The sequence below is a fragment of the Brachionichthys hirsutus genome, chromosome 6 (assembly GCF_040956055.1).
Source record: "Brachionichthys hirsutus isolate HB-005 chromosome 6, CSIRO-AGI_Bhir_v1, whole genome shotgun sequence".
Taxonomy (NCBI): domain Eukaryota; kingdom Metazoa; phylum Chordata; class Actinopteri; order Lophiiformes; family Brachionichthyidae; genus Brachionichthys; species Brachionichthys hirsutus.
In genome coordinates, this window is record NC_090902.1 from 3,236,734 (window position 1) to 3,263,714 (window position 26,981).

The 26,981-nt window shown below is 45.3% G+C and overlaps 3 protein-coding genes across 9 annotated transcripts; 1 reads left to right on the forward strand and 2 right to left on the reverse strand.

Moving 5' to 3' along the window:
- Positions 1-934: 934 nt before the first annotated feature.
- LOC137894622 (heterogeneous nuclear ribonucleoprotein A0-like) lies at positions 935-12,573 on the reverse strand. Of its 6 annotated transcripts, none has more exons than XM_068740069.1 (3): positions 2,863-3,967; positions 1,548-1,644; positions 935-1,021 (listed from the first exon to the last, which is right to left on the reverse strand). In XM_068740069.1, the coding sequence occupies exon 1, from the start codon at positions 3,930-3,932 to the stop codon at positions 3,036-3,038; it is 897 nt and encodes a 298-aa protein (XP_068596170.1). In that variant the 5' UTR covers positions 3,933-3,967; the 3' UTR covers positions 935-1,021; positions 1,548-1,644; positions 2,863-3,035. The 6 variants fall into 6 exon arrangements, with proteins under 6 accessions (XP_068596170.1, XP_068596169.1, XP_068596171.1 ...); XM_068740068.1 differs by having other exon boundaries at positions 1,942-3,967; XM_068740070.1 differs by adding an exon at positions 12,560-12,573 and having other exon boundaries at positions 935-3,927.
- On the reverse strand, positions 5,246-10,814 carry maea (macrophage erythroblast attacher, E3 ubiquitin ligase). Its single transcript, XM_068740351.1, has 9 exons — positions 10,731-10,814; positions 7,720-7,902; positions 7,302-7,505; positions 6,895-7,017; positions 6,648-6,724; positions 6,459-6,567; positions 6,139-6,272; positions 5,819-6,014; positions 5,246-5,689 (listed from the first exon to the last, which is right to left on the reverse strand). The coding sequence occupies exons 1-9, from the start codon at positions 10,797-10,799 to the stop codon at positions 5,594-5,596; spliced, it is 1,191 nt and encodes a 396-aa protein (XP_068596452.1). The 5' UTR covers positions 10,800-10,814; the 3' UTR covers positions 5,246-5,593.
- LOC137894621 (C-terminal-binding protein 1) lies at positions 11,589-25,913 on the forward strand. 2 transcript variants are annotated; one of them, XM_068740063.1, is made up of 12 exons: positions 15,684-15,730; positions 15,790-15,860; positions 20,864-21,018; positions 21,905-22,049; positions 22,416-22,519; positions 23,012-23,114; positions 23,221-23,345; positions 24,135-24,224; positions 24,367-24,497; positions 24,749-24,876; positions 25,210-25,324; positions 25,718-25,913. In XM_068740063.1, exons 1-12 carry the CDS (start codon positions 15,684-15,686, stop codon positions 25,911-25,913), a joined length of 1,410 nt encoding a protein of 469 aa, XP_068596164.1. The 2 variants fall into 2 exon arrangements, with proteins under 2 accessions (XP_068596163.1, XP_068596164.1); XM_068740062.1 differs by lacking the exons at positions 15,684-15,730; positions 15,790-15,860 and adding an exon at positions 11,589-11,706.
- The last annotated feature ends 1,068 nt before the right edge of the window (positions 25,914-26,981 follow it).

The following is a 26,981-nucleotide window of genomic DNA, read 5'->3' on the forward strand; positions in this document are numbered from 1 at the left end:
ACGTTTTCATCGGTGATTGGTCAATTTAAATAAGCCATTATCACCTATTGGCTGGCCGGCGGTTACGTTGGTGCTGCCTTTACGTACCGTCGGAATCCGCAGGTTCAATGCAAAATGGAAGGAAAGGAAAACCGCGTGGACGTCAACCTTTGTTTCGTTTTAGTGTAATCGATTCGAAAAAGGGAAAAAGCCCTGATCAATTTAGCCTTTATCGTCAGTATCCATCACACGTGCACGTCATTATTCAACTTAAACATCACACTCTAAACACTAAATTACAGCGGGTTTTACCAGGAATCGGCATTTTATTGCATCGCGATTTTTTTAAAGAGAATCATGAGCCAAAACTGATTTAATAGAGAGGCATTAGTCCACAACAATAATCCGAATCACATTAATACTTGCGCACAGTGCGTTCACACCAAAGATAATCGCATTGGGCATGAACCAGTAGAGAAATAAACACTCGCGCCAAAACAAATTATGCTAATTGTTCAGTTCACTTGAACAGCCATTTTTTCCATTATTCACGAGGAAATTATACGTTTTTACTCAGTTGTGTTCAACATCTGAAGTCCAGGGAGGCATGTAAACTCCAATTTCAAAGAACATAAGGACACAGGACACACTGAACGCCAGAGTTTCTGACCTAATCGTTGCCTTACGGGCATCCCTGCTTTAACAGGCTTCCTTCTCCCAGACTGCTGAAACAGACACTGATTCATCAACGCGGATTGAGAATGATATCGGATTTTACAGCACATCTCAAAATATTTGTTCATGTTTCAAACGTTGCTTTGAATTATTCTTCTGCAAATCATTTCGGGAACCACGGACACAATCTATCCACCTTATTTCTGGCCCATGATGACCACACAGATATGCAACAAAACCGTTTCCCATGAGTGAAAAATAAGTAACATAAACGAGTCTCTTGGTGTATAAAAATAGATTTATTGCGGGTAGATAGAAAAGCATGAAGCTTTCCTTTCCTCTGGTCAAACCGTCCTGCGTCATTATCCTATCAAAACAAGAAAATGTACACTCAAACTGTATGAATCCCACAAAACAAAATTACTGTTTGCAGATGAGAGAATATGTCCTCTTTTGAAATAAAGCAAACTTGATATAGCAAACTTAATATTTGTGTATCATCTATTAAAAACACAAATTTTCAAGACAAACATTTTTGATCAGTGGGCCACATATTTCAGACAAAAGTAAGAACCCAACAGAAGTCGCATCGAGAAATATAGGAATAAGACGACACTAGAATCAGAACTTTATTCTATGTTGAAACCCTGTCAAGGGTCAAGCTGACAATTTTTTAAAGCCAATTTATCATGCATTTCCTTACCTGTAAGTTGATATTTGTAACGTAGAATGATCAGAGAAACTCAAGATCTGTTTTGCTAGAGACAATATATTTATAGGTGCAGTGTCATCAGAGGTCTCGAATATAAAACCCACCAAATATTTAAGGAAATCATTAAGATTAAAACCCACATTTGAGAACACTGGAACTCCTTCGTGAAAGCGGATTTCACCTGAGGGAAACGCACAACTGCTCTCCGGTCCCCCCCAGCGGCATGGATTTTCACGCCGTCGTTCTCGGGGTGACGTTACGCAGGTAACCGTAGCATCCTGGGGGAGACGGAAGAAAACACACAATGAGTATTTGAGCAGAGCATGGTTTTCCGGATGAAACATCAATGCACACGTTATCCATGTTACTTCATTTTCTTTTTTAAATGGTGGATCACAACGTTGGCCCCTTCCACCAACTTCATAAAAGCCCCCTTTATAATTAGATTAGCTAGTCGCAGTGAGCTATGATTTAAGTTCCACTTGTTTAAACTTAAATAATGGCGCACGTGTGCGCCGTCATCTATCCCATACATGGTTAACCAACACAGAGTGAAGACAGGGTGATTTACATACCTAGTTTGCTGGATGTGGATATCCTAAAGAGATATTTCAGACTCCTATGACAATCGACCCCAGGTAATGAACAGGGTCCTGATGTAGCCTAAAACAAACTGCTACGGCTAGTTTGGCTGGGATAGCCTACAGGAATACGAGTAAGAGCACCTAAATATAGGAATAATCAAAGATGAATATCAGAGCCCTCATGTCCACAGAAGGTATTCAAATAAGGAAGAAAGGCATTAACAATATCTAAAAACCACATAATTGCAATACAAGGTCAAACCCTACATGCCTACATGCATTGGCTGTGGGTTAACTTCACCCACCTGAGTGTAAGTGGAATAAACAGTGGGCAAGTTTCCACGCAACTAAAGATCGACGACACTTAAACCTGTGAATGAACTTGAGGAAGCCTGGTTAAATGAGTAAAATAACTAAGCTAAGTGGTATAACGTTTTATTTAAAATGGACATACATAAGCATACCAAGGTGTTTGAACAGCGTGTTTTGATCTCCAGACATTAAAGTATACAATAAACATTAGATCTCGCTACAGGTAATAAAAGAAAACCAACAATATTCACTATCGCTATGCGTGAGGGGAGTCTGAACACAATGCTGGGAAGGAAAGGATCCGCCTCTACTGAGTAAATGCTTTTATACAGATCAGAAACCACAAAAACATGCCTTCTCATCCTCATACATTGAAATTACACTAGACTTGGAAAAAAATGCAAAATTAGGATAATCGAAATTGGTCACCAAAACAATCCTACATCGAACTGGGTGAACGCAAATAAAAAAAATTATATTGACAACTACACGCCTTCGGCGCGGATACACAAGGAGGATCGCTGACGTGTCCTAGGGGAACGGCTACAGCCGCTCCTGGTAACTCGGTTATCAGGCTTTTTTGGGAAGCGACCTTCCTACCTGTTTGGGGTTCGGAGGTCCTCGTTTAGATTAGGGGGTATCTCGGTCGTTGTTGGGTTTCACGGCAGACGCCGCCTATTGAATTTGAGTTGAGCGGTTCAATTCCGTCTTGAGGCAATACAAGACAGGTGTGTAGGGGGGGGGGGGTTCGAGATCCCGTCGCGGAGTCTCGTTTAGTAGGTATTGTAGCCCCCTCTCTGCTGGTAGCCGCCGCCGCCTCCGCCTCTGGTGTAGGGCGCAGGGCTCCTCTGGAAAGGCAGGCCTTTCATGGGCCCGTAGCCAGAAGTGTGCTGGCCGTAGCTACTGCCAAAATCATTGTAGCCGTTTCCACCTCCGTAGCCACCGCCCTGGTCTCCGTAACCACCCCCGTACTGCCCGCTGTAGCCTCCGTAGCCGCCACAGTTGTAGCCTCCGCTACTTCCGTAGTTGTAGCTTCCGCCGTAGTCCCGGCCGGGGTAGCCATTTTGAGTGCCCCTTCCACCGACGCCCCTGCTGGGCCTAAACCTCAGGCCCATTCCGCCTCTGCTGCTCGCCTGCATCTCCTGTCTGGTCAGGGCTTTCTTCACCTCAACCTTGTGTCCATTGATGGTGTGAAACTTCACCACGACCGCCTTGTCGGCAGCGTCGTGGTCGTTGAAGTAAACAAAGCCGAAGCCACGTTTCTTTCCGGTGTCCTTCTCCGAGATGACTTCGGCCTTCTCAATTTCGCCATACTGCAAGAAATATTCGCTCAGCTGTTCTTCGTCAATGTCGTCTTTCAGGCCTCCAACGAATATCTTTTTCACTTTAGCGAGTGCTTCCGGCCTGTTGGCGTCTTCTCTGGCGACGGCGCGCTTCACTTCGACCGAGTTGTTGTCGACGGTGTGAGGCCTAGCCGCCATTGCTGCGTCGGCCTCCTCCGGTGTGGAGTACGTAACGAAACCGAAGCAGCGGGATCGGTGCAGCGCCTTGTTCACGACGACGACGCAGTCGGTGAGCGTCCCGTACTGCTCGAAATGCTTACGCAGGCCATCGTCGTCGGTGTCCACGTTTAGTCCACCGACGAAAAGTTTGCAAAGCTGGTCGCTCATGATTAAACAGCTGCGAGTTCGTCAGATGAATCCAACAATTCGCTCCAAAATGGCGGCGGAGGAATAGCGAATCGTATTTATAACCCACACGCGGATGACGTCAGAGCCGGGAACGCCCCTTCCGCTTCAGCATTGTCTCTTTGTGGCACAAAAGACGACGAGAATACATTGAAATAAACGTTTTTGTGTGACTGTGCCTTTTTAATCTATTATTTTGCACCTGTGGTGCAATTTATATTTATTTTATTGTTATTTTGCATCAATTGAGTAATTTAACATTAGTTTTATTTGTATTGTTAAACGTCAATGATTTATGTACTAAGGACTTTCAACGGAAACAAGACCGCAAGGGCTTTTTTGAAATGCTCCTCTTAGACAGGATGTTTGACTGTACTTGTACTCTAACATTCTAATAAATATATTCATCATCACCACTGAATCATTTTGTTGTGCCTCATGGCATCAAAGTATGCTGATTTTATTTTTTTTACACATGTAAAGTAAATAAAACCTCCGTATACCTCCAACACTTTTTAAATTTAAGCCTATATGAACTGAGAATGTTTTCCCAGCTTGCTGCCACAATTCCATGTAACTTTATGTTGTGTATCACGTGTTTATTTAGACTTGCTTCGTGTCAACTTTGTCTTTAAGCTTAATCAAATTTTTAAAATAGAATTTTAAATTAAAAGAAATATAATTTATATTTTAATTGAAAAATCTAATTTTTCCATAGTTGTTCTTGTCATAAATATTAGAAGTCAAAAGTGAAGGATAATTATATAACTTTGCCCTTACTACAAATTCACCCACTCTTTGCATACAAAACAGTATATATCAGTGATATGAAATCTCCAAGATAAAAAAAAAAAAAGCAGGGTTAATTAATGAAATGCTCTCCGACTATTGAATAGGATCATTATGGAGAAAGATCCCATCCTCAAAAGAGAATGATTTGGTGCAGAGCAGTTAATATGGAAATATAAACTATTAAATCAGCTACACCAAAGAACAATATCCCCACAAACCTTCAGCGCAATAAAAAAAAAACAGACTTCCCCGTGGAACATAAGACCTGCTTTCATCATGTTCAGAACTAGTCTGGTATTAAAACAGAAACTCTTTAACGATACTTTGTTCACTGTCTTGTAGTACTTTTTACAAACGTGAAATAGAAAAATCTCACATTCCGAAGTAAACCATTAAGCCATTATGTAACTATACGCTCAGGTTAATGGAGTCATAAATATTCCTGCGTCGTTAATCAAGAGACAGAAGAACACCACTAGTAACCTCAACAGGCTTTTATTTGTTGTCGTAAAATCAAATATCTACCTAACAGTTGCTCGCCCTCTCTCTAATATTCAGAAAGAGGGTCAGTAAAATAATGAGATTACTGATAGTCCATGTTCTTAAATGGATCAGATCAAACAAAGTCTTTATCTAGCAACATCTAAAACAGAGCCTGGAAGAAGAGCAGCCCAGTTTCCTTTGTGAGACCTGGGGAGGGGGAGTTTGGACACACTTGTGTATTAGGAGGAGGGTGGGTTGTGTGAAATGTTTGGGTGTGACTCCGGTGGGAGGGGGGTGCACTGGATTGCGGCTCCGCGGGTCGCTCTGAGTACCGGGTGGGGCCCACTGTTGATCACGTCAATGCTCGATCACATGATGTAGACCTTCTCAGCCTGAGAGAAGTTGAAGACTTCTTTGGTTCGGGGACAGACCACTTTGTCATCTTGGCGGATTGACAGGAGAGACTGGAAGGCATGCAACGAGCACCAAGTTACGGTTTCAACGCATATATATTGTATAGCTTTGTTTTTATTACAGTAGTCAAGCAGTAGTTTAAGCTCAAAGTGGCTTCACGCTGCTGATGCTGTACTCACATTGTAGCCGTAGACATATCCATTAGGAAGCATCATGGGAGGGTTGTTTTCATTCATCACCTCCCCGGAGATCTTACAGACTAGTCTGGAGTTGGCGCAGTGGGCCATGGGCAGCGGCTGGGCCAATTTGTTGAGGGATTTACTGCAGACGGGGCAGTCCGGGTTCTTAGAGGTACCGTCTTCCTTGTAGCACTGACTGGAATGGGTGTGGAGGTTAAGGACCAGACGCCGCACGTCAAAACAGCAACATCTCCTTAAAACATGGCCTCCTCAGAGGAAACAAACACTCTTTACATCCTGAGGAATCAACGTCTGGATACGGTGTCTTGATGGCAGATAGACCCGCTTGTAAAGTGATGGTGAAAACAGAGTTGTTCCCCAGCTGGTGCAGTCTGTAGTTGTCATATCGGAACTGCTGGATCAGCATCTTCCAGCGGGCCGGATCCAAAAGATCCTGACAGGAGAGAAAGAAAGAAGAAGGAAAGAGGGAGGGGGAGTTTCAAAACAAGTCAGGATTCAGATACATACATGTAACCTATACGAGTATTAAATATCCCTCCTGTGAAACGTAACCAAGTGTGTGAAACGGATCTGAATTAAATGTCGCTCGTACGCGTTTACACCAGGAACGACCTTTCACCTTGTACGGGGAGATGTGCGTATCTGATGGGAAGGCCAGCATGCCCATCACCTGTCGAACCTCATCCAGCTGACCACCTTCCGCTTGGCTGAAGTGCTTCCTTGCATGTCTGACACAGCACAGACACGATAAACGAATGTTTACCGTCGCTCACACGGAGGCGTAAAGACGTGGCTCTTTGTCCGTTACCTGACGGCGTCCATGCGTTTGTTTTGCCTGATGAGCTCGATGAACTCCTGGATTCTCAGGCTGAACTCCAGACAGCTCTGACCAGAACGCAGACAAAAGATTAGAATGTTCACAACCCCCCACTAAAATTCTCAATGGTGCTTATGACATTGCCGTTTTCTTTAGACGTGGCTTTCATGCATTTGTCAGGCGTTAACTTTGACCTGTTCAACTAATGAAGTGAAATGTGACTCTTGAAATGAACCACCTTCATCTTGCGAAGGCGAGACTTGTTGTCATGGCACCAGGCGAGGCATGTGGCCGTCTCCTGTCTCTCTAGTGACTCCTCCACCTCCTTAGCTGTGAGGAACATCTCAATGTTTACCAGATCCTAAAGAGACAAGAGAAGGGATGCATTATTGGAAAATGAAGAGCAATAAAGAGGAGGGGGGGGGGGGGGGGGGGATGAATCCCAATCACTGAACAATTATTCAAAATGCAGACAGTGAAATGGAAAAAATTAAAAATACAAATCTAAAAGTCGCTAAAGAGAAAAGTGCAGAAATCCACAACATCACACGAAACGCTAACGCAGGTCGGAGACGTCGTGTAGGCCATGATCTGCGTGAACTTTGCACTTTGATCCCTTCACTCCAGCGGGACGCAGATACGCACCTCTATACCGCTCTGCCTAGCGAGTTTAACTGCCGTGTTGTAGTAGCCGCAGCGCAGCAGGTGCTCCACCATCATGCGGTCCATGCGTTTCTTTTTCCACAGGTTGACCGACGCCGGCTGGTCGCTGCTGTGCTCCTTCAAATGCTCGATGCGCCGCTTGCACAGTTTGGCGCTCTCGTCCTCTGCTTGGATGGACTCGGCGGCCTGCAGGTCACACAAACGCACAAGAACAATTAGACCCTCACAGAAGCCGAACATGCATCGCATACAACTGCATTGTGGATTCAAACCGACATACTGTACGTTCAATAGCCGTACTTGTTGCATCAGCGCATTTATATTCCAGGTGCCCTTTAAGCATCGGGATGCTAATCCCGATGGCGTCCGCTATGGGCGGCGTCACATCAGCATTCCTCACCTTCCTCTTCAAGGCGCTGAGTTTCTCCACCACGCCGTCCAACAGTGACACCACAGAATCCACCACAGGGAAGCTGCTCAGCGTCTTCTCCAGCTCCGCAACCACCATCGTCACGTGACTCGCTTCTCGGTCGATGTTCTTCTGAGCTGCCCTGAACCGTTTGTTCAGAGTCTCATAAGGGACCTAAAACGACAATACCAGGTGGCGTTTACCGCATTGTGACGGGTGTACGGGTTTAGCCATGGCAAAAACAACGATTACTATTATTATTATTAACAGCAAACAGCTTAACAAGCACACATGTAGTTAAATTCCAGCTGATAGATGATTTCATTTTCCCCAGAGGCAGTAGGATGTTCAGATTGCTCCACAACAGTGTTATTTTGTGAGTGATTGGGTTACTCCTCAAAATGAAAACATAGTCCCACTGGCCTGTAGGGACTGTAGGGAGAAAGAAGCTAACGCAATCTATTGCATTCAAACGAGGGATGAAAAAGTGCCGATTGACCTTTCCGCTGTAAAATAACACAATAAATGTATATTTATACTACATAAACATATTTCTAAACAGAAACAAGCAGATGACTGGATCCTACAATAAACAACCATTTTGGTCAAACCTGAACTACAGACCATAACAGCAACTATGGTCCAACTGCATTTTAAAATACATGCTCCACCAGTTATTATTATTGACATCATGAAATATTAAAACCACTCGTCTCTGCTAGTTACAGTATCTGACAAACATTATGAGCTAAAGATAACCTTGCTGATCCATTTTGCAAAACTAGAGGGGAAGCAAATACATAGAAATTCAGTCTGACTATAACCTTGTAAAAATGATATTCTCCAAGTCTATAATTGTAAGAATATTTATTTAAATCAATAGATTCTATCTGCTTCGGTGGTTGTGGTGCATAAAGTACAATGAAAACAGAGCTCGAAAAGCAACAAATAATATTTGCAAACCACGTTGTCATTCAGGGGAGCATCCATCTATAAAATGACACAAAACTGTTCTAAAGACCATCAGCTACCAGGTTCTCCACTTTACAATACTCTTCAGTTACCTGTGAATCAGATCGTTACGCTGTTATACTGCTGCCTTGGGCCTTTCTGCGTTTTTCTCTGCTTCCTCCCACCACCAAAAACATGCAACTTAGGTCCAGGTCCTTTATTTATCTTACATGGTTAAATAAAGGTTAAAAAAATCTGTTTAGAGATTATTACATTTAATAAACATTGTTCTGGTAGTACTGCTCTGGTGGACTGATTATGTGTTTCAAACAGCATTTTATCATCTTATCACAATTTATGAAAGACTTTTGTAATCCTACTTCCACATGAATAATAGTTTCACGATTCCTGTATAAAGCATTTGAACCACAAAACCCAGCTTCTATTTTAATTCATTCATGAGTCATTATAAATTTGACTACTAATAATAACGATGTATCGTCTGAAACTCTTTCAGAGCCCATTCAAATCTTTTTTTTTTAAATTGTAATATAAACTACAGAAAAGAAAACTGATATCCTACAGCCCATTAAAAAAGGCTGTAAAAAAATAACTAATGACCTAAAGGGTTCGGTTTTGCCATGCCTGGGAAAAAAGCACTATTAGAGTGCAATTTCCCAAAATATCCACATATGCATAATATATGTTCCTTAGTATCCGAGTAAAGCAGCATTGTGACAGTTCAGATCTACATTCACACAATGGTGCTCTCATTCCAGAACGGTCGAGTCACAGTAAAGATCATTCGGATATTTCTGCATGAAACGAACACTAGAACATCACACCCGTCTTAAAATGGTGCCCACCTCCCCTCAGAGCAGCATTCAGGCAACGCCACGCCGAACCCCTCATCCCTCATTAACGCACAAATGTCTCAACAACACGAAGTTCCACGTTTGTCTTCATCACGACGTTAATTATCGCGCCGCAGCTGCCGACGCGTCGCTACTCACGAACGTGGGTTTAAAACGCCGGCGCTGCCGCAGGAAGCGGCCCCGGGCTCGGTTCGGCTCGGCTCGGCTCGGCTCGTCCTTTAGCGGCGGTGGAATGGAGGGACTGTGCGTGTGCGCGGCGGACAGTGATTCCTCTCACTGGCCATTTTGAGGCGCAGAGAGGCGGCAGCGGTCTGATGACACTGTGCTAACTCACAGGACGGACCGTCTGCCTCTACGCGCGGCGTTCGAGGCCCTCAGTGACTCCATCCATCTACCGGCCCAGCTCAAATTGTGCATTCTCCACGTTTTCCCGTTTGGTAGGCTTTTCCAACTTTTTGTTGCCGACAAAAATGTACAGTATTGATTTTTATCGCGGCAGATTGCATAATTAGCGAGGGGGGGTCCCCCCCCCCCCCACACACACGACAGTTCCTCATCCCCGTGTCCGGCTGTAGGAGACGAGCGTCCCCTTTGTTACGTATTATGCCAGAGTTTATGAATGTTGACATCGTTTAAACAAAAATGTTCTGTACTATCAAATGGTTAAATGTGCTGGTTAGCTTTCCAATTCAACTCGCTGATGCAAAAAATGCATTAGCGCTCCGCTAGATAAGCGCGTGTAAAATGAATGCTAGCTTTAACCTTTAGTGCATAGATTAACCGAAGCTTCACAGCTAGCATAAAATAATTTTGAATAATATAAACAGGCTCGGACTCAAGACGCCAGCCCACAGGCCCTCTAAATATGTCGGTAATAGCATCTCGCTAAGGCAGTGTGTCGCCTGCTAGCTAGTCGCTCATTGCTCTACATCGTATGGTGTATCTTGGCTACGTCTTAAGAAATAAATGTAGGCTGTGTTTAGTTAGTGGACGCTGCTCCCTGGCTAGGCTAGGCTAGGCTAGGCTAGCTAACGTTAGCATTCCCGGGAAGTTCGCGATTCTCGCTGTCGAATTAACCAAGAATCCTTTTTCCAAACGGCATCAAACGCGTCGCGTACTTTAGAGGATTGGGACTCTTCACACTTTGAGAATGTGCCGGTTTCAGCTATTGTTTACCTTCAGGGTGGGATATTCTTGAACTTTAAGAGCCATGGACAGTTGAGATGCTGTCTCTTGCACCGCCATCTTGGTTTTGTGGTTTTCTCTTGTGGTTGTTTGTGTGATCAGCTCAGATTGGCCTTAGTGCTCACTATCGCCATCTGCTGACACGGTGTCGGTACTGCGTGTGAGGCGCTTTGTCAAGACTCGATTTAAAAGTCTGGATCGAGATTAAAAAAAAAAGACTACGTACAAGCAACGACTTCAAATAATTATAAAATTAATTCAGTAAACACATTGTTTCCTTGAGCGGTTACAGTGAATGTGAAGTGTCTGTAATGAGTTCAGTTACTGCAGTAAAGATAAACAACGATAATTAAATGTTCCTGTTTTTGGGGGGTTGCTGCATCTAAGCACTTATCTAAAGCGAAGGTGCGTTTGATCCGTATAGATAATTACGCTATATCTGACTTGGGTTTAATCTCTTCATACCAGAATTAATAAATATCAAGTACAGTTATTGTATTTCCGAAAAAAATAACTAGCATCATTCAGAGATCGGATTTCCAACATCTGAGTGATAAAATTAGTATTTATAAGGGGATTCGAGTTGTTTTAAAATCCATTATGGGGTAGTTTGTATGAGAAAGTGTAAAATATATTCGATTAAGTGTTTCCACGATTAAATTATTAAAAAGTGAAGCAATTACTACAGGTTGTGTAGAATCTGAAGATATTCTAAATACAGGTTTCGGTCCATAATGAGCTAAAACCAGTTCCCCTTCCACCCATTCAATACAGTTTCCCGGAGTGAGAGGACCCGCCCCCCCAGACGCAACAAACGCATTTCAATTGGCTGCTGCCCAGAGTCCGGCTATGATGATTGGTTGGCACCAGCTTCAGCCCCTTACAATTGGGCCGCTCCCGGGCGTCTATCCCACCCCTCCTCCGGTTTGGAACAGAGCGGAGCAACGGAAGAACCGAGAGGAAGGGGGTGAGTTCTGAGCTCGTAACGTATTTACCGAATATCAAGCGCTTCCGGTGTGTAGAGTGTGTTGACGTACGCAGGTGTTTATGGGAGCTTCGCCGAGCTGTAAAGGTGGAAAATGAGTTCGCGTTAGAGAACGGACTTTATTTCTATATATATAACAATATATCTCCTTATAATCTAGGAATTATGAAACAAGCTGCTAACATTGAGCTCTAAAGCAGACCAAAATGCACAGACGTGGAAATATTACGACATATTTTCACTTTCACTTTTCTCACCTGAGGCGAGGCGGCGCTTATGGAATCAGTCTGTCAGCAAAATAACTCAAAACATTCTGGACGAAGCCGGATGACATTTACAGGGAATGTCGGGAATGTTATCAGGAACAGATGATTTCATTTTGTCGGGAGAAAAGATTTAATTGTAACATTTAAACCGCATTTACAGATTTAAAAATCAGTTAGTAAGACATTATTGGGCAATTAAAAGGCAGAGGCATTAATAAAGAAAATTATAATCTTATTAATCGATAATATAATTGCCAGATGCAGTCCTGAGGTATTGCATGATAATAAATTGTCATAAAGTAGATATAAAAATGTATCCTAGTCTTTCCACCCTCCTAATTTGCTCTGTGCTGCTTTCATTTATATTTTCTGCAGAGTTGTCCGTCCATTCGTTGCTATTGTTTCTGTTCCGCCGTATCTATTCCGCCCCCTTTTTATTCTTGTCCTCCTCCTTTTCTGCGCAAAGGTTAGCTTCTTCACGCGGTGCCCATCTGTCCGAGGGTAGATTAGACTTCTAGTTAGCTCCGTGTCTGTTCTGTTTCTCTGTGGTGGCGTCCACGTTGTTCTGCTGCTCACGTTCCATAACCGCGAATCTATTTTCCTTTCTGTGGGTGCACCTGCATCTGGCCGCGATGTGCTTCTTTGAATCTACACTTAGAGCTGTAGTGTAAGCGAGTAACGGGAGTGATGGAGTGGGAGGGAGATTGAAAGACAAATTTAGATGGATGGATTATAGAACAAGGGGGTACGAGAGATGACTGGGGAAGGGGAGAGGGGAGGGTGAGGACTGATAAGGAGAGGAAATGGTGTACTGTCCACCCTCAGAATATATTTGGGGAAAAGACTGGCGAAACATTGTAATAATTAGTAGTAGTAGTTATTATTATTAAACACTGTAAGGTAGTGAGGCCTTCCATCCATTCCCAACATCTAATAGTCCGTTTCTTTCATGAGTAGCAATAAATAATCGAGCAGCGTGTTCTTTAAATGTGGAGAATCTGCTCCTCCTCCTATTAACCGCGGAGCCGGAGGAGTCCGGATATCGTCTCCTCTTCCTCATGATTTAGAAGCATTACATTTGTCTCCATCTCCTCCTTTTGAAAATGGGAATAATTTGTCAATTGTTGGCGAGAGTTGGCTGGACAGATGTGTCCGTAGCTTCCCGAAGCATTTCGTCGTGTTGCAGGGAATTATGTGGAAAGTAAACTGACACTTTTCTGTGTATGATGCAAACAGAACTGCTATAATATCAGGCTTTACTGTATTTTTAAGTGTCCATGCATGCCAACCAATCCTTTTTCTCATTGCGATTCCTAAGAAAATTAACAGACGCAGGAAGATTTAATTTAACCCACCAGTAGGAAACATTGACGAAGTTATTGGTGATTTCCAGAAGCATGAAATAAAAATGTTTGATTTCTACCGGCGTTTCGGAATGCAGAAGATCTCGTGTGTGTCCCGGAAGAGTTAACATGTATCCCAGAGACATTTGCCAATACATTTTACATTTATTTGCCACCATTTGTTGTGTTCAGGGCTGTTATTGTCATGACAGGAAGTGGCTCAAATATGTTCCCTTCAAATAACAAGTGGAAGTTATGCAGCGCAAAATTCATCATCTCCTTTCAGAGCTCTGAAATCCTCCAGGAAGTCGCTGCCGTGATTTCAGGATTATCCTGACATTTTCACTGTCGGGATGGAACAAAAAGGTGTGTGTGTGTGTGTGTGTGTGTGTGCGCGCGGTCAGCAGTTCACTCCTCACCCAAACAGAATTATGATTAAGTTCAACAAAATGAGGTTATTCAGCCTGAACGTCTCGCGGCTACGCTTCGGTGTCGCCGGCAGCTGTTTAGAAATGTGTGTGGATTTGTGGACCACCTGTTCGTGCTTTATCTCCGTGCTTCTATCACTTGGCGTTTTAAGGCTGAGTGAGTCATTTCGTCTCCCGCCGCGTCCCCCGCCATCTGGCGAGGACATCGCGGGGAGCACCTTGAGTCGCAGCGACCGGGCGCTGGTATTCGCCTGCAGCAGTCACAAAATGCTTACTTTGAACCTCAAAACAACACCGTACCCGTGCGTGCGTGCGTGCGTGCGTGCGTGCGTGCGTGCGTGTGTGTGTGTGTGTGTGTGCGCGCGCGTGTGCGTGTCTAGTCTGATTCACTGATTCACAGCCACATTAAAAAAGAAGAAAGAAAGAAAACGGGAGATGATTTTCCAACGAGTTTCCCGTGGCCTCTTCTGGCTGCTCTTAAACTCGGCCCTGGAGATTTGGGGATATCCGAGGTTTGCTGAGTGCATATGAGAGGAAATGTAATATCACTGCTGCAGACATAGAACGGTCTTAATCTGGTGTGTATATGTGTGTTTACAGAGATTAAAGTGACTATAGGTTACAGCGGTGAACGCTGCCCGCATGGACACGACGGGGACAATTATACAGCGATATAATCAGGCAGCAGCAGACCAGACGGGCACGCCGCCTCCGAAATAGCATGCGGTCTAGTAACGTTTTTTTGTGGAAATCATGTGCTGCGATGAGCTGACGACTTGTCCAGGGTGTACTCCGCTTCTTGGCCGGCTCCGGTCAAGATGCGAGTCACGGCTAAGCGGCTGAAGACGAGACGATTGCAGGCTTTTTTACCTTCAGGAAGAAGAATGAATGGAAACTATATGTAGTATTGTGGTTAGTGTGAGAAAGCAAAACGCACAATACTGAAGATTCATTTCTTGTTCGTTGTCAAATTATCGCAATCTATACGTCAATTATGCGCCAATTACTGGTTGAATCGCAGACGAGGCGTTGATGTAAAGTCTTTTTTCTCTGTTTGTTCTCTGGAGGCAAAAATACTGATCCGTTAAATGTAGAAAAGCGCTGTAAGATTACTTTGACCTTCTTAGAAGCTGCTAGTACTTTTATAAGATGTGACATCTTATTAAATAAAATCTTTATGACTCTTCCATTCCAACAATATGAGAAGATTCCATTACTTTCATGCTGGAGTAGAATATCAGATTAGTCATTGGCTGTAAATGTATAAAATGTAGAGTTTTTCAAGGTTGAACATGTTTGAATCTCAAATTTGAATTTCTGTAACTGCAGAAATAAACACGATAAAATAAATGGGAGAAAAACTAAGTTGGGGACTTAACCCAGAGTTTGTAGTCGACATAAAAACACACACTTGATGGGTCGCATCGTGTTATTGATTACAATTTCATTTTCTGACATTCAATGCTCTCCTGATATTGGAAGGAACATGTTTTTCCACCTTGCAAATGCATAACTCCTTTCTTTATTTTATTTTTTTTAATTTTCCCCTCCCTACCGTCGTTCAGGAAACAAAAGATGCATTTTTCCCGCCATTAGCTCCTCCCCATTCCTGCTCCTCTCGTACACTCAAACATACACTTTCTCCACCATGCTCTCTTTCTTTGCACCCTACAGTCGTTTCTTTTATACTTTCTTTCTCTCCCATTGTCATAAATGTAGCAGCATTTGATTTTGGTGTGTGTGTGTGCATGTTTCTTTTCTTTTTTTTGTGGGGGGGGGGGGGGGTTGCAGAAGGAGAGACAGAGGAGCTTGCTGTAATAAAAAGTGAGAAAGGGACGGCTAGCGTAGGGAGGTAGCTGGAGACGGCGGGGAGGGAGGGTTGAGACGGAGAGGTAGAGAGAGAGGGAGAAGAGGGGGAGCACATGTGTGTGCTTGTCACCAAGGGGCTGGGAGAAGGACGAGGGGAAGCGAGCTAGCTGGACGCGGCCGCCATATGCTGACTGGATTCCTGCTCACGTCTGCTGCGTGAAGACCGGGGAACCGGGCCGGGGAACTCGCCATGGGAAGCTCGCACCTCCTCAACAAAGGCATGCCTCTGGGTAAACGTCTGCCACGCCGCTTCTCTTCTGTGTGTGTGTGTGTGTGCGTGTGTGTGTCAATGTTTATGAACTACAGTACACATTATTCCGCCTTCCTGCTCCCCTCCCCCTTCTCTCCCTCTCATTCTCTCTCTCTTCCTCCGTCTCCTCGTCCTTCGTCTCTTCCAGATCGTCCCTCACTCCATTATGTTTTATTAACGCGCCGCCTCTCTCTCGTCGCACGAGAACGTTTAGCCATTTCTCTCTCTCTCTCCCCCTGTGTGTGGGAGAGAGAGAGAGAGAGAGAAAGGGTAGAGCAAATCTCTGCCTTTTGAATGCTGCTTGAACACCTTCATTTGTGGAGACAGAAATAGATCTCTCGCTCTCTCTCTCCTTCGAGGACGAGCAAGGACATGACACATATTTCCCTTTCATTGTGCTTTTTTTTTTTCCGCACGGAGACTTAACACACACACGCACACACACACCTTCATACACACCCAACTCGGCTCACACTCGTGCATCCGGATAGACAGGCTGACACACAGGTGACAGATGCACCTATAAGATAGAGGATGGAAAAGACTATTCTGGAAAATGGGACGACGGTAGGGTTACTAAGGAATGAGAAGGTGTGTGTGTGGGGGGGGGGGGGGGGGGGGTAGCAGAGGGAGGTGTGAGGAATAAAATCACCCGCCCTGAAGCTGAATCACTATCTGTGGTGTCGTAAATCTGGGTTTGAGAGTTTGTCTCTCCCCAAACAAATCAGATTTTATGGATTTGCGATGTCATCAAAGATTACAGTTGCTGCTCTGATCTTTCTCTTCCTCGCTTTGGGGGGAGGGTGGGGGGAGGCTCGAGAGTCCAAGGTTTACTTTACTGCCCCTTTCAGAAACTATTAGATCTGGCTCACTCATTAAGGCTGCGGCGTAAAATCAGCGCATCGATTCGTGTTTCGGGATGCGATGGTCCTCTGATGGAGGGACTCGTGCCTAACGGGATTATAACGGGCCTCCAAAGGTGCCACGAAAACCTCATCCGCTGAGCCAAAGGTCATTCTACGACCTGCGAAGCATTCCGGACGGATGGCCAAGTCGGTCGCGTCGTTGTCATGCACGGATCACGAAGCGTCCCGAAGCACCAAGCTAGCTAGTTTGGTTCATTTTGTGTGCCGGCAGAGTCACCTGGGGATGTTCGGCTTGTATTCGTGCTGCAGGTAGTCGCACGCCGATGCATAAAGTGGGGCGGCCATCACCGCTGCGTACTGTTCACTATGCAGAGAGTGTCTCTGTGTACGCGCGGTCAGGAATAACGTGGCATTAAACTGGCGTTGGGTTCCTGGAGGCTTCGCCGGGAGCCTGTAATCTGGAGTTCATAGCTCTAATAATCCAGAGATAATCGATCCCGACCCGGCTGGACCTTCATCGTGATTGTGACTTTCTTTTTGTCCGTATGAACGGCTAATCCAGTAGAACAAGTTTACGATGTTTGACTGGACTGATTCACGGCCGACTGTCGTCTTTTCCTTTTTTTTTTGCGTTGCTGCCGGCGTCTCAACAATGGGAACAGAAACTGGACGAACCTGAACTGGCTTGATTGTGCAGATTCGCACAGCTTGTAGTGTCGACATAAATGTCCTGTGTGTGTGTGTGTGTGTGCTCAAAGAAGAGAAGGAGACTGCAGAAATTGGACTCCAAACCTTTGTTTGAACATTTCTTACCTGTGTACTCTGGTATTTTTAACCCTCTAATACAGTGGCAGTATAAAATGTGACGTTTTGTCGTTCTTCTAAAGGCAGATGGGTCGCAAGGAAAGGGCAACGGAGATGAAGAGTCTGGGGAGACGAGACTGAAATGAGAAATTGAGATCAGAAAATGAGTTGAGAGATGGAGGGGTGAGATAAACAGCCCTGCCCTGTTGCTGCACGCCTGGAGCCTACATTGTAAATCAGTCCTGCTGTGGCTCAGCGGTTGGAGGCAGAAAGCTCGCCGCTCAGGTGCCGACAGCTTCTCTTGCCCCCCCCCCCCCCTCCCTGGGATCCTGTACCATCCCCTCTGGGTTCACTGTCGGTTCACAAGGAAATTAAAATCAGGATTGTTGCTCGAGCTGCAAATCGACTATCATTTGTCTTCTTCTGGCTGAACTACCGTCCAAAGACGCTTAAAGCTTTACAATGAGGGGAAACGAAAGCTCAGAGGCTGCAAACACGAGGCAGGAGGGCTGGATCAAATGGGTGGATTGTCAAATAAATGGAGATATTACTAAAAATAACTGCGTTCTGGTGTTCAGTGATTGGCTGATGAGTTCACGAGGGTGTGTGTGTGTGTGTGTGTGTGTGTGTGTGTGTGTCGTAGTTCCTGTGAGTTCTAACTGTAGATCTGCAGCCTGTTTGGCGGATCGTCCTCTGTCTAGGCTGGCAGACGTCCCAGTAACCTGCACTTTAAACACACACACACACGCAGACACACACACGCACACACATTGCTGCTCTTTGTCTCTGAAAGCATCGCCTCCCTCCTCTGGGAGAACCATCCAGCTGTTCTTATGGGCCGGGTCACCGACAGCTGGATGCAGGCCGGGCTGCAGGGCTTTCCCACAGGCTCCTGTGACTCAGTCCCAGCAGCCGCTGGCAGATGCCCTTTCCATCCCAAAATGGCTTTTAGCACCATCTTGGTCTGATTGTAGATTTCCCCAGAGATGCCATTTTCATATCCATGTAATTTAGTGTCCCAGACTATTAAGCACGTATTGCAAAAGCAGAGTTGCTGCGTCAGACGGTTGGTTTTAGCCAATAATTATAATTGCTTTATTTCCATTGTTTACGGCTGCAAAAAAACGCTGCTGCTGGGTTGCCCCAATTCCACATCCAGCAGTGAATCTGGTCTGTAGCGTTGGATTCATGGCGTGCGTGATAAAACACGCTCGCGAGTAAATTACATCACATGCATGAAATGTAACCGCCACAATATTTCAGTTTATCCTCAGACTTGTTGAACAATGGCGAGTTGTTCCGAGCAAGCAGTGTGGGAAACGAAACGGAAGGCTGGAATGAATGACACACAGCAAGCACGCAAAAAAGGGGGGGGAGGGGGGTCACCAGGGGCGGTAGAGGTCATGCAGGTAACTTCACAACCTCCATGAACCACAATGCATTTTATTGCAATGTAAATCTGACCTCACAGCAGCTGCAGAGAATCCTTGGATAAATGGTGAGGGTGGCGCTGTAGCTGTGCCCCCCCCCCCCCCCCCTCCATTGGCTGTTTGTACTGTGAGAGCTCCCAACGGCCCCCGTTTGATGCAACGAGGGAGAGGGAGCGAGTCGAGATGAAGAGTTGTGTTCAGAAAACGAGAGAATCTTCAGCAATTATTTAATATCATGAAGAAGTTAGTGTTTAATGTCACTAAAGCAGGAAGGAAATAAGTTCAATAAAGGAGGCTTGGGGGGGGGGGAAGCAGGCGGTGAATGAATGAATGGGTTTTTTAGCATGTACTACTACTCAGCAGTCGGTAGTACTGGTCCTCCCGAGGTCGTACTTGGTGCTGGAATGAAAGCTGTTTCCTCCCTCGCTCTGACCGAGTGGAGAAATGTCTGGAATCTCTGCTGCTCAGCTTGAAGGAGGGAAACGAGTCCATTATTTTGTGCAACGCGAACATCGGTCCTATTTAATTACGCTCGTCATCCACAAGTCACTCGTTTGTACCGGAGGGCCTCCTGCTGGAAGGAGGTCTTATAACGGAGTGCGTCATCGAGAGACGAGTGCGGTACTTGTACTATATACTACTTCTACGTAATAAGTATTATGACATAGTATGAGTTAAACTGAAGGATACGGGGAAGCCTGGGAGTGCTTTTCCTTTTTGCCGTCGTTGAATTCTAATTTCTCGGCTGCGCACCATTGCTTCTGTATTGATGTTCATGCGCAATGGCCTCCAGGCAAAGCCTATTATGGGATGGCTAATGTTTTAGCCCGGCTCACACGACGCACTGGGAGCTGGATTTTGATTTCGTCTTATTGGTCTCTGCGTCGTCGGTTCAGGTTTCATGCTGTAATTTGAGGATGCAGAAATTGAGGAACTGATTGTGTGAAGTTGTCTTTGCTTCTCTTCAGCTTCTCACTGCTGCAAGGAATGCATTTAATGTCCAGGTATTGTTGAAAGGATGATCATAAATACATCATAGTATTCTATATTTATATTATATATAGTTTTAAACCAGGAAATGTCTTCATTTGTCTGTATTGCGATGCGCATTGTAAGTAACTTCTAAATGATACAACATACCGCAATACAATAATTCAATGCAAAAAATAGAATACTCCTTAAATTACATTTAGAACATTCGGCCAACCTGCGGTACCTCGTCCGTCTCCCCTTGCAGCCTTTTTCCAAGTGCTAGCTATAACTGAATTTTAAATACATTTGCCGATAGGAAAAACTAAAATCTTTTGGGGGGGGGTGCAGCTGTGAAACATGACCTCTCACAACAGGAGCTCGCGCTATAGCCACAGCAAGCTGCTTTGGGAAATTATTTCCTTTTCTCCACACTTATTGTCACAGTTGGGGGGGGGGCAGATTAAGCAACTTCACGTCTAGATTTCATAACTGACAACAAATGAAGAAGTGTGGAGGAAATTACGGTGCAAACGAATGCATACCCGTGGAAGTAATAAAATAAAGCAGAGAGTTCTAATTTCTCCGAGGGGGGGGCGGGGGGGGGGGGGGTGCAGCTGTGTAGGAGTTCCACACGGTGATCTGGATCATCATCAAAGGGTTCTGAATTGTTCTTGGTATCTTTATACGCCAACCCTGAAAAGTAAAAGTGAATCAAACTTGATGTGTATTTTTAACATGGGGTTTTCAATGTTAACATTTAAAATCTGATCCGGATTAAATTTGGTGGCGAGATAGAAATCAATAATCAACCGAGATATCGAGGAACAAATTCTGAAGTTACTATGTCTTATTTATTCCCGCTTTGATTCTGCTCATTTAAAATTCGTTCTTCTTTGCCTCTGTGCATGCAGGCATCAGGCCACCCATTATGAATGGGCCTATGCACCCCCGCCCCCTGGTGGCGCTGTTGGACGGGCGCGACTGCACCGTCGAGATGCCCATCCTGAAAGACGTAGCGACCGTGGCTTTCTGCGACGCTCAGTCCACACAGGAGATCCACGAGAAGGTAACGCGGATCACGCCACAACCCCGAGAGTGTTTTTATCTCCTCCGGTTGTTCAAACGCGTCAATAAAGCTCCGAGTTCCCTCCAAAAGATCCAAAAGAACAAAATAGAACGAGCAGAGTTCTAAGGAAATTCAACGATTACGCCATTTCAGGAAAAAGAGATCAAATGTGGGTCAGGCTCCGACCTCGCCGCCGCCGCCACGGATTGTAAATGTGCATGTCTGGCGGGGTTGGGTCTTGTTTTGGGTGTCTGCCAGCCACTCTGTACGAGAACACACACAGCGTGGGAGAACCATCTGGCCCGCTCTCCCTCAGCCTTTCTCTCTGGCTCTCTGGGAAGCAGCCACTTCATTGTATTCATTAAGAGGGCTGCTTCATTGGAATTGAGCCGCGTGTCATTTCCATCGTGAAGAGCAGAGCAGGGCTGGCGACGGCAGAAATAGATGCAGGATCAATGGAGAACCAAGTAGAAGGTGAACTCGACTGGTGTTCACACCGAGTCAGAAATTCAAATTCATTTTTCAACAGGAGCCCCATTTCAGATCCCATTAGATTCCTACTGGCGTTAGGCAGTTTTGTTAAATGGAGAGACGCCTTATCTTGGTTCCCGTGGCGTTAAAAGCTTTGTTTCCATGGCAATGATCAGGAAGAGAAGTTAATCTGTGCAGGGAGGTATATTTAAAAAGAAAAAAAGACAAACGGGACTCTTTCAGATGTCTGCGATGCCGTGCTTGACTAGTGCTCGTACACACACACACGCACACACACACACACATTGGTGCTCCACACTCGAGAGACATCTCGTCTTCATGTGCGATTGCCTGTCTTATCGCAGAGATGAAGTAAGGCTGTACAGGCTGAGATGTTCTATCTGCTTCTGTCCAGGTGCTGAATGAAGCGGTCGGAGCTCTGATGTATCACACCATCACTCTGATGAGAGAGGATCTGGAGAAGTTCAAAGCCCTGCGCATCATCGTCCGCATCGGCAGCGGCTACGACAACATCGACATCAAATCTGCCGGGGAGCTGGGTGAGGAGGCGCGGCGTAGATATTGTAGCCGCCTTTGTGTCTCACTCGTCTGTCCTGCTGCATTTCCTCATTACTTCAGAGCGGTGGTGGAATAAATACTCTGATCAATACGGCGTAAAAGTCCTGCATTCAAAATCCAACTTGACTAGTTTGATGTGTGAATAACTCAAAACACCATGACGTCGCTAACGTTTGCATTAAAAAAGATTTCTCCTTATCTGCTCCCACCACGATGTTTTGCCATTTCAAAGTTGCCAGTTGTGTTTTTGCATAGAAAACTTCTGAAGGGATGCCTCGAGTCTGCCCCCCCCCCCCCCCAAACCCCCCCACACCCAATGCTAATCCTGATCTGCTCTGGCCCCACAGGGATCGCTGTATGTAACATGCCGGCGGCTTCGGTGGAAGAGACGGCCGACTCCACGCTCTGTCACATCCTCACCTTGTACCGGCGCACGACGTGGCTGCACCAGGTCGATTAACGGGCGAAGATGAACTCGTTCTTTAACTAGTCTGCGTATAACCTATAGAATGAACTCGTTCTTTAACTAGTCTGCACATAATCTATAGAATGAACTCGGTCTTTAACTAGTCTGCACATAATCTATAGAATGAACTCGTTCTTTAACTAGTCTGCACATAATCTATAGAATGAACTCGGTCTTTAACTAGTCTGCACATAATCTATAGAATGAACTCGTTCTTTAACTAGTCTGCACATAATCTATAGAATGAACTCGTTCTTTAACTAGTCTGCACATAATCTAAAGAATGAACTCGTTCTTTAACTAGTCTGCACATAATCTAAAGAATGAACTCGTTCTTTAACTAGCCTGCTGATCAGAGCTGCACGGGCAACTCTCTAAGATTTTAGTTTCCACTCTTCCGGCTGTGTTCCCAACTGCTCTTCGGTTGCACATATGTAGCAAAACAAACGACCAATCAGTAGTTGTTGTTCACGCCAGGCTCTGCGGGAGGGGACGCGGGTTCAGAGCGTGGAGCAGATCCGAGAGGTGGCGTCCGGGGCGGCAAGGATCAGGGGGGAGACGCTGGGCCTTATAGGGCTAGGTGAGTGGCGACCGACGTGCCGATGCCTCTGGAGGAAGAGGAACGGCTGCAGGCAGTGAGTGTGCGTTCCTGCCTATGCAGTGCGTTTGCTCCCGTGTGTGTCTAGGTCGCGTGGGTCAGGCCGTCGCCCTGCGAGCCAAGGTCTTCGGCTTCAACGTGATCTTCTACGACCCTTATTTGGCCGACGGGGTCGAGAGATCTCTGGGTCTACAACGGGTCACCACGCTACAGGTAGCGCACACACACACACACTCTGTGATACTAATAAGCCCTTCAGTACTACGCAGCTTTTCCACCAGGGATAGGGGTCCGGGGTCTCCTTCCACTCATATATTTAAGGATGTTGTGGACTTTAGCTTGTTCAGTGCCAGCTAAATGCCGAGTGTCACAGTTTTCACTCGTTTTGCCCTTTTATTTCAAGCCCCACAGAATATTTTTCACTACGACTACGCAAACCCGGAACCTAGCAAATGAAAGACTAAAGTCTCTTCTTTCATCTGGTAAAACAAAGTGTGTTCCGACCATTTTCCGTTCTGGAGTTATTTGCCGTTGAAGAGAGGCAGAATTCAACGTCAGGGTTGGCAGTGAATGTTTGGGTCTAGACGGACGTCAATGGCATTGAAAGAGTTAAATTGCTCTGCGAGTAACGGATCAGTAAAGCACATCTCCCATGACTGTCAGCAAAGAACCATTTCCACTATACTCCCGTTCAGGATTTGAGCCAATAAGATCGCAGCGCCGGCGTGGAAGTGACAGTCTTGGACGAAATCTTTTTAGGAACAACATTCCTGCGATGCTCTCTCCACCGGCAAATATCTGCCTGCTGCTCCTTCTTTATGTGACAACAGAGAAATGCGCTCTTATTAACAACATCTGAGATAATGTCGGTAATAAATAATCTATATATACTTTAACAAGTGTTTGTTATAGAGATTTATATCTATAATTATGGCCTGATCTGAAAGGTAATCTGGGTGGGTTTGATTTATCTTCGGTATCGTTTCCTCTACTTCCTCCCAGGACCTGCTCTTCCACTCCGACTGTGTTTCTCTGCACTGCAGCCTCAACGAACACAACCACCACCTGATCAATGACTTCACCGTCAAACAGGTAGGGCGGGCACGTGCACACACACACACACACACACACACACACGCGCCAATGACAACTACATTAATATTCAAGGGAGCGGGTACCCAGGGAAACCCGCCGCCTCCGTAACCTCATTAAAGTAAACCGTGTGTGTTTGAAGATGCGCCAGGGAGCGTTCCTGGTGAACACAGCCAGGGGGGGGTTGGTGGATGAGAAGGCCCTGGCTCAAGCCCTGAAGGAGGGGAGGATACGTGGAGCCGCCCTGGATGTTCACGAGACGGAGCCTTTCAGGTAGAACCTGCTGGGATGGATAATCCTGAATAGTGACGACACTCAAACACAAGAATGATTCTAGAATAAGCAGAAAAGATGAGCGGGAAAATATGTTTCGAATAATTTAACACTGAACGTCTCTGGGTCTCTGTCACAGACGTGGAGCAATCCGGAGACGTGACGTTCCAATCTGGAAATGTTCACTCTTTTCTTAGCGAGCTTGTCAACAACCAGGCTAAGTGATTAGCTGTAACTGATTTCTCTCTCAGTTTCAGCCAAGGCCCGCTGAAGGATGCCCCCAATCTGATCTGCACCCCCCATGCTGCCTGGTACAGCGAACAGGCGTCGCTGGAGATGAGAGAGGAGGCGGCGAGGGAGATCCGAAGGGCCATCACAGGTAGCGCGTTGTAGCGTGGAGACGCTTTGAAATACTCTCGGGCGTTTCAATTGAATTCATTCTTCCTTTGCTTGTCTGCGTATTTCTCGAACCACTTCCTCCCTCTGATCTTATCGCTCATTCCCCCTCCTGTGATTTTATTTTTGTGCCGTTTAATCTTTCCTGTCTTTGACATCGCGGTCGAAAGTGGATTGTAGGGCAACAAGAAGAGAGAAAAAACTCTCTGCTGCTTTGACAGGCAGTGCAGTGACACTAACAAGATCCCCGGAGTGACTGGAAGAAGAACGGAAGACTGCTCATTTAAATAAATAAACGTTCCTGCTTTTTTTCCAGGTCGTATCCCAGATAGTCTCAAGAACTGCGTGAATAAGGAATTCCTCACCCAGAACAACCACTGGGCAGGAGTTGACCCCACTACCGTTCACCCTGAGCTCAATGGGGCATATAGGTAATATATATAGGTAATAATAATACCTGCTCTCAGAATTAAACCTGTCGTGACGTCTGTGTTGCTTCACCTGAAAATATCAAACGATGGCGACAGATTTGGCCTAATGTCGTCAAAATGCGTTTTTCCAGCTCTGTTATTCGTGCCTTAAAAAAGAGTTGCCTCAAATATGAGAAAATACCGTGATCGAGACGGGGCGTTGAATTTTAAATCAGTCTGGTGAAGAAGAATTTACATTTCTTCCGCTCTGCTGCTTTGATTTATATAATTAAAACAATCTGCTCCTTCAAACTTATATGCTGTCGTTATGGTAATGTTATAATGATTGTGATCATGAGATTCTCGCTGCTGTTTCATTAATGGTTTATTAACCCCCCCCCCCTTTCCTTTCAGGTATCCCCCAGGTGTCGTGAGTTTGCCTGTTGGCGGTCTTCCACCACCCGTTGAAGGAATCGTGCCCAGCGCTGTGCCCATCACACACACCCTCCCCCCCGCCATCACACACCCTCCCCATGCCCCGTCTCCTGGACAAAATACAGTCAAACCACCAGAGGGCGACAGAGAGCAGCATCTGAACGACCAACTGTAGCCTCAGACATTCACACAGACCAGTACACACACACACACACACACACTCACACTCATACATAAACATGGCAAATGGGATTACAGAGACAAATTCAGATGTGACAGATTGTCGTCAGTCTGGGAGCTTGAGGTCCCGGTAACAATACGGTCTCTGGCAATTCCCATAAGCCGGCTCACACTCCAACGAGGAAGGGGAAGATGATGAAGAGGGTATAGCTGGCAAGAGCTCTAATCAAAGAACCAGACCTTTGTGCTCAAACTGAATCTTGAGAAGGACTGTAAAGATCCACAAAGAACATCAGTGTAGTCCAGTTTTAAAGTTTCTCTCTGTCAGAAGTTAAAAAAAACAACTACATGTTGATTTGGGAAGAAAGAAAAAAGCCAAATCACTTTCTGCTGTCTTAGACTGTAGTGTGTCCGAAGTTAGAGGGGCCTATTTAATGTCTGTTTGTGTCCTTTCCTTAGTTTGGTGTTCAAGCAAAAGTAGTAGGTTATGAAATGAATGTAACCCGTCGGTGTACAGTTTTTAAAACTTGCAGCAAGAACATACTGATGTTTGTATTCCAGTCTTAAGACATTAAGGGTTGTGTGATCGCTATGTAGCCAAGCTGGTTTGAGAATACAATATCCGTTTATCATTTTTAGTTGTGTCCCTAAATTAACAAGCCCTACCCGCCCCTAAAAATAAATAAAATAAAAATAGAAAAGAGGCAGCATTTTGCACACCATCTCAGGAAATTCTGTTTCCGCAGTTGGTATATTAATTTTCCGGTTTGTTGGTTTTCTTTAATGCCACTTAGTGCTTTTGTTTTTCAACCTGCTTGCCTTTTGTTTGTGTGCCGATGCATTAGAAACAGAACTTTAACGTGAGCTAAAGTGAATCTAATGTTTGCTTTTGTTACGTTTAAGGGGCATGTGATGTTGCCCTTGGGAATTCTGTAAATGTTTGACCCAAATTGCGGGAGGAGGCTGCGATGGTATGCTTAGCTGGGACGGCTGTCTCTTGTCACGCCTTGAATGGACGGAGCAGGCGGCGCATGTTGGATACGTGAGCAGCAGCAGCTTGCAG

Coding starts and splice junctions, on each gene's coding strand:
- maea (XM_068740351.1), bottom strand. CDS start 10,799: ATGGCGGTGCAAGAGACAGCATCTCAACTGTCCATGGCTCTTAAAGTT. Junction 7,506..7,719: donor TCAGCGCCTTGAAGAGGAAG/GTGAGGAATGCT, acceptor TGTGACCTGCAG/GCCGCCGAGTCCATCCAAGC. Junction 6,273..6,458: donor CGCACATCTCCCCGTACAAG/GTGAAAGGTCGT, acceptor CTCTCCTGTCAG/GATCTTTTGGATCCGGCCCG.
- LOC137894621 (XM_068740062.1), top strand. CDS start 11,589: ATGATGATTGGTTGGCACCAGCTTCAGCCCCTTACAATTGGGCCGCTC. Junction 11,707..20,863: donor GAAGAACCGAGAGGAAGGGG/GTGAGTTCTGAG, acceptor CTGTGCATGCAG/GCATCAGGCCACCCATTATG. Junction 22,050..22,415: donor CAAATCTGCCGGGGAGCTGG/GTGAGGAGGCGC, acceptor CTGGCCCCACAG/GGATCGCTGTATGTAACATG.